The following is an 11,123-nucleotide window of genomic DNA, read 5'->3' on the forward strand; positions in this document are numbered from 1 at the left end:
CCTCTGTTTAAATGCAGGCACTTGTTCATATTCATCCATCCTAAAATTGTGCTTAAACAATCGTCTGTGTCTGTCGTGTGGTCGTCCTATCAAATGACAAAGCTGGAACTAAATGCTGTGTAATTGTCAACTGATAATACGCAGCAATATGGCCTTATCCAACCCAATGCTTACTCTAAAACTATCTGATTGGCTGAATATCCAGTCCTCTGCAAGGGAAACGACTGAAGAGAAAAAAAGAATGTGGATTATTTCCACAGGAGGAAGGGGGCATAACAGGTGTACAGCAGAATACAGCTCGGCTCGAATTGTGGGTTCTAATATGATCCGCTTTAAATAAAACAAGAAGGACCAGGCTGCCGAATCTTGCACAGAGCATGTGCCCAGAGCTGCTACTGCTGCTGTTGGACATTTTATTATAGCAGGAAGCATCCGCAACCATACCTCTACTCTTTCTTACTGATCACATGTCAATTCATATAAAATACTTGTCTTTTCTTTGTTTTTCAAAAAAATTATAATAATAATCACACACACACAACAATAAACCATAATACTCAACAGAAGCCACATTTGGACTGGAAAAACATCAACATGAAAACACTCTTATTTTAGACTTCACCTAAAAGGTACAAGACTGGTGCTCAAAATTTGACACTGCCTGAATGGTCGACGTCTGATGAATGTTAACATGTAAGGTGACTACAGAATGCATACATGCACAAAGCACTATGCACACATGCATGCAAGCACACGTTCACACATGGCATTAACTGAACTTTACAAAGGAAATACAGCCACGCTAAGTAAGTAGCTTGCTCAACCTGTTACTACGGTATCTGTCAGTCATTAACTCCTCTCTCTGAATCCCTGGGGGAAGGGAGGAAGAGAGAGAGAGAGAGAGAGAGAGAGAGGGAGAGAGAGAGAGAGAGAGAGAGAGAAAGAAAGAGAGAGGGCGGAAGAGAGAGAGGGAGGAAGAGAGAAAGAGAGAGAGAGAGAAAGAGAGAGAGGGAGAGAGAGAGAGAGAGGGAGGTGGGACTTGAAGGCTGCTGCAGACACGAACAGAGGCTTCATCTCAGCTGAAGCGCAGTGTGGCGGTGAATGCTGGCCCTGCAGGGCTGCACTGTATGGGTGTGTATGCCAGTGTGTCTGTATGGGAGTGTATGCCAGTGTGTCTGTATGGGAGTGTATGCCAGTGTGTCTCTATGGGAGTGTATGCCAGTGTGTCTCTATGGGAGTGTATGCCAGTGTGTCTCTATGGGAGTGTATGCCAGTGTGTCTCTATGGGAGTGTGAGGAATCTCTACATGTATTTCTTAAAATAAAAAAACTATTCAAAATTGAAAGTGGAATTCAATGTTTTTGAACAAACTAAATAAATTAAACAGAGCTCCCCCCTACACACACACACATACTCATATGCTGATGTCTGCAGAAAGTGCTGAAATGTCACTTTGTTCTTGTGGGCATGGCGATGACAATGTTGCTACAGTCCCACACACACACTCAAGTCATCATACCCACACGTAATAGACACACCACTCCACAGCAGTTTTATGATACTCAAAAGAGTACACAGTAACACTGAGAACCACAGCACTGCGTTTGAGGCCGATAATATCAAAATGAGAGATAAAAGGCAGAGACGGCTCTAAAGCGTCAGAGGTGGTGATCGAAACTGAGAGAGAGATGGAGGGAGAGAGACAGAGCTAAAGAGAGCGCTCTGCACAGAAAGGCTCAGTCTGACATCCGATTGAAACAGACAACAGGGTGTGGGACAACACTGAGGAGCTAGCCGGGGGTTTTGAAGCAAAAGTATTTCTGACATTCCCAGTTGCCCATCTGGGGTTGGGGTAGAGATGCATGGGGTGGGGTGGGGTGTTGCGGGTGCAAGCAGGGTGAAGGGCAGAGAGGGGGTGGGGTGCAGGAGGGGTCGGGCAGCTGCTGACTTCCTCTTCCCTGGGCGTCCACAGCTGCTGCACCAGCACAGGTCATATTCCATCAGCTGGGATCAGCTGCAGCTGTTCACATGGAGATCCTCACAGAGTTCTCCTATTGTTTGTTTAGTGTGTGTGTGTGTGTGTGTGTGTGTGTGTGTGTGTGTGTGTGTGTGTGTGTGTGTAAAACATTCCTTGAACGGTACGCAGGAAACTGTCTGTCACTACTTCTTCTTGGCAGTGACGTTCTTGCAAACCCAGTTCATGCCATCCTGCAAAAAAGGAGACGCAAAAACCCAGAAATGACTTCCCAAAATGACACACTCTTCATTGTGTAAATGAGAAGGTTCACATCTGACACAAGCACTCGTTCTGCAGGACTAGACACCAGTGGTCAGGAAACCAGATCTCTTGGGTCAATCCCTCTCTGCTTTTCTCAGCAGCTCCTCTAATACTTAACTTCCCAGAAGAGAGGCAGAAGTACAAACAGTCTTCTAACCACAACGACCGTCACTGACACACAAAGACTTCCTAGACACACTGTCTTGAATAACACAGTACAATTTAACAGCCCTCAATAAGAAAGCTAAAGTGTTTGATTATTCCAAAGTTCAGCTGAACCTTCTCTCTAAATAGTTTTTGCTGTCCCCATCTAAAAATGCACCTGAACTGTCATAAGAACTATTGTGTCACAGGGGCTGTGGTAAAAAGCTCTGTTCATCCAATGATACTGATGACTGATTACAACTAGAAGTTGTCATTTCTGAGACAACTACAGTAAATACCCTGATTGTAATTGTTTTTTATTAACTTTGACCAGATAGTTAAGATAAGCAGGGGTGAGTAGGTAGGGATCTCTCACCTGCACCCCTTCTCCAGTGAACGCTGAGCAGGCCTGGATCTGCCAGACGCGGTCCCGGATGGTGTGCAGATTAAGGCCTTCGGCGATGTCAGAGGCAGGAGCAGCTGTCAGCAGGTCCTGTTTGTTGGCAAAGATCAAGACGGGGACTCCGCTTAGCTTCTCTTCATCAAGAAGCTCCGCCAGCTCCTAACACACACGCACACACACACACACACACACACACACACACACACACACACACACACACACACACACACACACACACACACACACACACACACACACACACATCATGAGACATCATACACATGCATGCCATACACGCATCAACTCAAGACACGTACAGAATCATACATCAATTTACATTTATAATTCAGGTGGATAATAATATTGCTGAGGTGTGTGGTCATTCAGCATGACTTAATTCAATTCCAGAGATCACAGTGTGATTAAAGGGTCCAAAATAGGGCACCGCTCCTACCAGTATGTGAGGTGAAGCTGTGTCTTAAAAATCTATAGAAAGTGTTTAAAACAGCACCCATACCTCTCCTGTTTCTTCAAATCTTTTTCGGTCTGCACTGTCTATTACATAAATCTGCAATGAGAGCAACTATAATTATAACAGATATTTCCAAATATGTGGGATCCAACTGTCTAATAACAACAAAGAGACATTAGAGTCCCCCAAAAAAAAAGAGTTGCCAAAAATGAAAACGTCTTGTGTCTGATTCATTTAATCTCAACAAAATTTTAAGATATTTTTGGGGTGGAGAAACATTATCCAAACGGCAAGTAATGTCCAAAACCAGTAATGAACATTAGGGTCGTCACATCATGAAACTTATTAACACCAGCTCTTTGGTAAATACACGGTCATTCACGCTTTAATTTTGCACTCTGTAAGAAATAAAACAGTCTGCATCACACATCATAGTCAGCCAGATTGTGATTGTTAAACTGAGTGCGAGATGGGTTAGTTGGTACGTATATAGCTGCCTATTGCATGAACACTGTACAGCATGAAATTATTATTTTGTGACAGGAACTGAGTTGATGCAACTGGTACAAAGTAGGACAACTGAGGTACAAAGTGAGATGTTCTAGCTGAAGAGTGGGTTAAAACATTCAGTGCTCACCAGCACATCTGTATTCTCAAAATAGTTTCTCCAGTAAGGCCTAATTTTACGCTGGCCACCGATGTCCCAAACATTCAGCTTGAAGCCCTTGGACTGCACACACTTGATGTTGAAGCCCTGACAGGAACAAGAGCACACGGCATGAGAGAAGAGTCTGCTTAGCATGTTCACATGTGTGCCAGAACAGTAATGTCAGAAAGAGAGGGGGGGGGGGGGTAAAGGATAGCTGCACCCCTGAGCCCTAAAATGGCACTGAATTTCCATGAATTTGTCAGACAGTGATAGAGTAAGAAGCCTGACCATGTATTGTGGGGATAGTAGAGGGTGTTTCAGATGTAGCTATCAATTCTGCTCAAGCACAAAGGCTTAACTATTCTGAAAAGAAGTTTTGTGGCACTTTTGACATTTCAATATCCACCTACATTGGCCCTGTACAAACTACCGCTTTGACTGTCATGTTAATTTACTAGTTTGAATAGGCGGGGGGAAAAGGTCATTTCTCAGAGGTGACACAGCAAGTATTTCCAACATTTTTCAGAAAAGAGGGGGCCTCTGATGTGTTCCATGGCCACAAACCACATAATGCATGTGCAGTGAAACAATGGGCATGTGTGATAGACTAGGACAGGATGTGGTTGGGACCCAGCTGAGTAGAGAGGATAATCTATGTGTGTGAGTATGTGTGTGTGTTCACACCACCTGTGTTGGGGTTATGTGGGTAATGTCCTCAGACGCCAGGTGTTTGAGGAGAGTGGTTTTGCCTCCGTTATCTAACCCCAGTAACAGGATGCGCACCTCCTCCTCCGGGGCACTTTTTAATTTTCGTAGAATGGACAGCAGACCCTACAAATTATGAAGACAAGTCAGTCACATCCCTCTCACAACAGACATTCGTTGAACACTTCTTGATAAAATGATCATGTTGATCAGACGTCAGCAGTAACTTAGATTTCTTATGTAGTGTTAGCCAACTGAACTTAAAGTTAATTGTTTGGCCTGAAATCCAGTCGAGCTCATACATTGGGCGTGCCAGTTTCAGCATTAAAGTTACATAAAATGACTGTACGAGGTAGCTAGCTGGAAAATTGGTGTTTAGTGTTTGTTAAACAATTTAACAAACGTTAACATTGTCAACACAATGGATAGTTGGCTAGGGTGCCTGTTTCAATAAGAGAGAATATTAGCACTAGGTCACATTAATTTAGCTGTAATGCTAAAGCCGACACTGATCCTGGAGTTTGGAATGTCGACTTATAGATTCGCTGTCTGGTAACGTTATATCGTTGGTAATAACAAGTTATATTGTTACAAGCTAACTGCCCATCTTCTCTAAGGTAACGTTAACTGTTTGGGGACACCTTGACGCTAGGTGATGGGCATGGTCTGTGGTGGTGATCTACCTAATAAAGTACGCTGAATATCGTTTCACCACAGCAAGGCAGTTGAATGGATGCATTGTTTTAACCAGCCCCCTAAATAGGCTACATTTGAAGTGTGTGCATCGGCAAACAAACTAAATCCACCATTTCCGTGTCGCTGATTAAAGAAAAGGAAATGCACCACAAACTGCAAAAACACTAACTCACCATACTGATGCCACAGATAGTGCTGGTTAGCTCTTAGCTAGCGATACCTTCGAAGACGCCACCAAGGGTTACTAGGGGGAGCTAGATGACGTCAGAGATTTGTTTCAAAAAGCATTTCTGAATGGCCCCACAGTATTTTTTTTTCCTAAAGAGGGGTCTGGCTTTCTGCTACTGGTGTGTCAAAATTTAATTTGACACATTACCCATATGTCACACAGCAAACACACCACTACACTCTTACTCGCTCAAAAATGGCCTACACTAATGTGTTCAAGTTCAGGGAATCACAACTTGAGATGATTTTGAACGGCCTTGCCTGAGAAGAGTAAAGAATTCTTCTGCCCACTGAATGACTGTGACTTGCAGGTGTTACAGTGTATCTGTAAGAAAGAACAGACTCGTCGAGTAGGAAAATGTAAACTATCTGTTCAAACTCAACACTGCATTTGTAGTAAACTGGAAGGTGACACTTTCCCACAAAGGTCCTGTTTTTGCTAATTGTGCAGACTTCTCGCCCTTTTTTAACACCTGGCCTCGGTCTTGGGGGTTCTTCATCGTTCCACACCAACTAGTCGGATACAAACGTTTTCGTAGCCTATACAAAGCTTAGTTTACACCATCAACTAAACTAGCACTATTTTTACTAAATTGACGGAAGTTATTGACCCATAAATATAAGCAACATGCCATTCAACGTGTTACTTTCATAACTTGGCATTATTTCAGGAATGTCGTTTTCTCCCGTGACAAACACCAAAACAGAACCGAATGTAGTTTACATCTTATCGGCAACTGAGCAGAGAATCCCATATGTGACATGCAAGCCTACTTATCGACAGAGTAGAGAAAACAAGTCTAGTCATTTGGTCTCATGTCTACACCCTAGTGGTCCTACTCTGGAATGTAAACGAAGGTGGTATAACTGGGGAGGGTAGGCCTGAAACTTCGTTATTTCTCTTGGCAGGTATGAAATCCCAAATTATATCAATCACCAAAATAACAACACAATAAGTTTTCATCAACAGCATAAATTAATTGGCAGAAGAGGTGAACATCCAAATGTGCATAATGAATTGTCAAAGTGCACTAACTAAGTGGAATTTCAATCATTAGGCAACCTTTTTTCCGGTCAGATTTTCAGTTCCAGCAGTTAAGTATTCATTAGCCTGATCAATACCGAATAAAGAAGACAGCTTGATGTGTGTTTTTTTTTTTACATATAGTAAATAAAAAGGGTACTTTATTTACATTTTCAAAATGTACAAAATGTCAACTGTAGCAAACCTAACCCATGTATTGGAGTTCCAAAGCTTACTCAGGAATACATATTTAACATGCACCGGACACCAGCTTTGAAACTAGCTGCCAGGATGAAGATGTTACTGCTTGGGCAACACATCAATTCAGAACTGAAACTCTGCTGGAGCTCACAGGAGAGTCTGATTGAGATATTTCAGGTATCTTATACAGGAGGTCTGCATTAGATCAAGGGTACATGTAAAGTAAAAATAAAAAAGTAAAAGCACTGCTGCTTGTAAAACCATTATACAACTTTCATTTGACACTGCATGCAAGTAACTAAACTACTAAAATAAGACAGTCCTCTTCAATATGTTGTTTCCCTCATTCAGAAGACACACCATAAACACTTTATGAAGGACCTCTTCTATGTGGACCTAGTTGTATAAAAATGATGGGTCACAAGGGGCTTCACTGTTAACAACTATCCACTATTTATCATTGATGCATCTCCCTTTTCAAATGCTGCTGGTGGTGTACAGTGAGTGTAATATAAAACATACTCAATAGGAAAAAAACCCAGTCTAAGATTAATTTAACATGGAGAATATCTGCTTAGCAGCATGGCTTCTGCTTCTTCTTCGCAGGTTTGATGGGTTCCAGTTCCGCAAGCTCTTCTTCATCAGACATGTCTGACTCTTCGTCATTCTCAGAGGCTGAAGGAGAAAAAAAGTTAGTTGGTCTTTATAATAGTGTTCAGTAATAACACAAAAGGCTATATGGTCTTTGACCAAACTGGACTTGTTGACAAATACATTTTGTGCATGCAATCTGAAATTGAATTGGCTTGGATTTTAATGTGAATGTATGTGAATAAACTACCCCAATCCATTTTACATGTCATTTCATGAACCTCTTTGTCAATGAACTTGCCAATGAGTGCAAGGTAACAGTACAAAACCCAGAGTAGGCTTTGCACCCTTTCCTCAGAACATCCATCCATCCATCCATCCATGTGCTCTTTGTGCCGGCGGACATGTAGGTCAGCAACAGAGAATTTTCTAAGAACAGTCAGATGTAATCCTTACCAACAAGATGCATGCCACTAACAGTCACAGGACCAGTGCCAGACTTCAACCGAAGAGTGACCGGCGCCATGAGTTCAAATCCACCTAGGCTCACCTGCAGACAACACAAACATGCAATCATCCTTTGTACAATAATAATAAAAAATACTACTTACATATGTAGATTTATTCAACGCACTTCAAATAATAGTCAAGTCACCCCATCATTACAATAATGAGATCGTAAAGCAAACATATGAGCTTATACTGATGCACACTTGTAGAAGAAAAATACTAGAAACAGGGGCACCCAAATGTAGAGCACAGATGCACAATTACAAACGGGTGTACACAACAGTATTACCATAGGTAGGCGGGAGATGTGCAGAGATGCAACAGGTACGGAGGTTTTCTTTCCTTGATAATTCATCGCGGTCACCTCAACTACGTTATACTCTTCTTTGGCACCCTCTCCGACACAAACCTACGATAGTAAAAGAATGAGTGCAGCAAGCCCCGAAATCAGAAATGTGCTGGAATTATCAAAGGAACTACATGTTCTATGAGAAGGGGGGGGACCCTCCCACTACAGCGTTACTGGCACAATTTGTGCCCTGGACAAATGTAAGGACGGCATTATTCATATCTATTCTGTCTATAACGATAAACGTACCGTTCGCAGCTCAAGAAAGTGTTCTAGATCCTCATCTTCGTCTGCTTGAAACGTGTAGAACGGAACTTCCGATGACAATTCACAACCTATGAAGTTGGAAAAGGATACACAACTGTGAGCTCAGGAAGGAAAAAACATTTGAAGACACGATCCAAAGTGTCGTTGAGCCATCCCAGAATATTTGGAAAAGTGTCACATCAGTTAATACATATAATTACTTAAAGTGGAAATATTATATAACAATAAGACCCAGAGTTTCCCACGTGTGCGTTAAGTGAATTGTTGACGCATGCTTTGGTTCGAGAAAGGATCTTACTGAAGAGATAACTTTCCAGTCTGGACTGGCCAGGGATGCTACCAGCGTCAGATGCGTCGTCAGCCATGATTGACATAATTCAGTCGATATATATATACGGCAGCAAAATGTAAATTATTTTGTCCTATTGCAGATATCGAAAAACCTGGCAACACACAAATGGCCCCCGTGAGAAACTGAAGAGCATGCGAAGCGTCGCGGAGTAATAGCGTCACAGTTTAGATGAAGACGCGTTGGTGACGTTACAATGTAGCGACTTGTTTCATGGAAAAAATAAAAACGTGGAGATCGCTTTGACTTGTCTGCAAACCCATTCGGATAACTTTGAAAGTATACCTGGTGAAACATTTTTGGCAGTGCTAACACCCACGTGTAGGTAGGTCTTCTGTGTTTTTCTCTGTCTTGATTCCAACCCGAATGAAAACGTCAGTTCTGTAATAGTTCGTGGAAGGAAATGGCAAGTAACGTTAAAAGACCAAAGATAGCGGCAGATTCTGAGGAGATTGTTGATGAACCCCTACAAAACTTTTTACAATGGTGCCACAAAGTCGAACTAACCATGAGCAACAAGGTCTACCTTTCCAAGGAAGGTACTGTGGCAGAATATGGCATGTTGGCCAAACAGGAGATAGATGAAGGAGAAGTTCTCTTTTCTATTCCCAGAAATGTTCTACTTAACCAGCAGAACTCTAAAATTAAAGCAGTGCTCGAGGAGAGTAAAGTGACTCTCGAGAACACATCTGGATGGGTTCCCCTCCTCATGGCTCTTATGTATGAATACACCTATCCACAGTCCCACTGGACACCATACTTGTCCCTTTGGCCTAACTTTAAGGCCCCGGACCACCCTATGTTTTGGTCGAAAGAGGAAAGAGACAAATTGCTGAAGGGAACAGGAATTCGCGAGGCAGTGGAAACAGACCTGACAAACATTCAGAATGAATACACAGATATAGTGCTACCATTTATTCGGTCACACTTAGATCTGTGGGATCCCGAGAAGCACACACTTGACCTCTACAAAAGCCTGGTTGCCTTTGTCATGGCATACAGTTTCCAGGAGCCTCTAGAGGAGGAAGAGGAGGATGAAAAAGATCCTAACCCTCCAATGATGGTTCCCATGGCTGACATGCTGAATCATGTGTCCAATCACAATGCTAACCTGGAGTATACACCTGAGTACCTGAAAATGGTGGCCATACGCAGCATCAAGGCAGGAGAGGAGATCTTTAACACCTATGGCGAGATGGCCAACTGGCAGCTTCTTCACATGTATGGTTTCACGGAGCCACATCAGGAGAACAGCAACGATACAGCGGACATCCAGATGACTACTGTACAAAAAGTAGCACTGCAGCTGGCCCAGAATGAGGAGGAGCAACGCTTCGCCGCGGAGAAGTGGAACATGCTGTGCGACATGGAGATGGTTGGAGACCAAGGAGCTTTCATCTTTGGCAAAAAGGGTTGCCTCACAGACACTGAGATGTACACAACATTGAAGATCCTGTCTATGGAGAAAGAGGAATTTGAGGTGTTTCAGGACAGGGAGTGGGAGGAGGTGGACGACGAGGACGAGATGGCACAGGCCCTATCTTACGAAGGTCTGCCAGTGCTGCCGCCTGCTTGGCGGCGCTTGTTGCACGCTGCAATTGGGGCTACTCTGGATTCTTACGAAGATGGTGTTGAGGCAGACCGTAAGCTTCTGGAGGAACAGGAGGTCCTGGCCAAGCTGGACAGCCGGAGCAGAAGGGCGCTGCAGGTGCGCTATGGCCAGAAGAAGATACTGCAGCAACTTCAGCAGCTCACACAGTCAGGAGCCAGTACATCCAAAACGTCTTGAAACATGCAACACAGATGCATCAAGTACAGATGTCCAGAGGGTTTAACATGCTTCTGTAAAATAAGTTAGAACCTTTAATGTCTGTCAAGTTAACATGTTTCTGTTGATAAGTTAGTTTTCCTATCTAAGGCCCTTAAGAACATATCTTATTTCATCTTGTAAATGGTACCAGAATGAGTGTTGAAAACTTAAAATGATGAGATGTGATAAGGACTGAGTGCTACCATGAAACCACTGTCTCCAAGCTGAGTTTGATTAATTATTAGCCCATTTACTTAATCTACGTTTACTGACAACAGCAAGCTTCTAAATAATTTATGCAAGGCAGCATCTGATTTTCTGAATCCTTAAATAAGACTAATAAAAAGTAAACATGGGAATGTACTGGGACCATTTGGTTGATTGTCAACTAACGTTGAACACAACATTGTTTTTTCAATAAATTGTTTTTCACATTAGAGTCATGAA

At 42.7% G+C, this 11,123-nt stretch overlaps 3 protein-coding genes across 4 annotated transcripts; 1 reads left to right on the forward strand and 2 right to left on the reverse strand.

Annotated features, from left to right (window-relative positions):
* Positions 1-966: 966 nt before the first annotated feature.
* LOC122129965 (ADP-ribosylation factor-like protein 3) lies at positions 967-6,639 on the reverse strand. 2 transcript variants are annotated; one of them, XM_042704704.1, is made up of 6 exons: positions 5,521-6,639; positions 4,634-4,777; positions 3,935-4,051; positions 3,343-3,393; positions 2,799-2,915; positions 967-2,208 (listed from the first exon to the last, which is right to left on the reverse strand). In XM_042704704.1, the coding sequence occupies exons 1-6, from the start codon at positions 5,521-5,523 to the stop codon at positions 2,161-2,163; spliced, it is 480 nt and encodes a 159-aa protein (XP_042560638.1). In that variant the 5' UTR covers positions 5,524-6,639; the 3' UTR covers positions 967-2,160. The 2 variants fall into 2 exon arrangements, with proteins under 2 accessions (XP_042560638.1, XP_042560637.1); XM_042704703.1 differs by having other exon boundaries at positions 2,799-2,984.
* Positions 6,640-6,720: 81 nt separating this feature from the next.
* npm3 (nucleophosmin/nucleoplasmin, 3) lies at positions 6,721-9,004 on the reverse strand. The gene is made up of 5 exons (XM_042704705.1): positions 8,816-9,004; positions 8,500-8,585; positions 8,191-8,310; positions 7,848-7,941; positions 6,721-7,475 (listed from the first exon to the last, which is right to left on the reverse strand). The coding sequence occupies exons 1-5, from the start codon at positions 8,889-8,891 to the stop codon at positions 7,375-7,377; spliced, it is 477 nt and encodes a 158-aa protein (XP_042560639.1). The 5' UTR covers positions 8,892-9,004; the 3' UTR covers positions 6,721-7,374.
* A 49-nt stretch (positions 9,005-9,053) lies between these two features.
* Positions 9,054-11,113, forward strand: setd6 (SET domain containing 6, protein lysine methyltransferase). Its single transcript, XM_042704702.1, has one exon. It carries the CDS (start codon positions 9,270-9,272, stop codon positions 10,653-10,655), a length of 1,386 nt encoding a protein of 461 aa, XP_042560636.1. The 5' UTR covers positions 9,054-9,269; the 3' UTR covers positions 10,656-11,113.
* Positions 11,114-11,123: the final 10 nt, after the last annotated feature.

This window comes from Clupea harengus, unplaced genomic scaffold (assembly GCF_900700415.2).
Source record: "Clupea harengus unplaced genomic scaffold, Ch_v2.0.2, whole genome shotgun sequence".
NCBI classification, from domain to species: Eukaryota; Metazoa; Chordata; class Actinopteri; order Clupeiformes; family Clupeidae; genus Clupea; species Clupea harengus.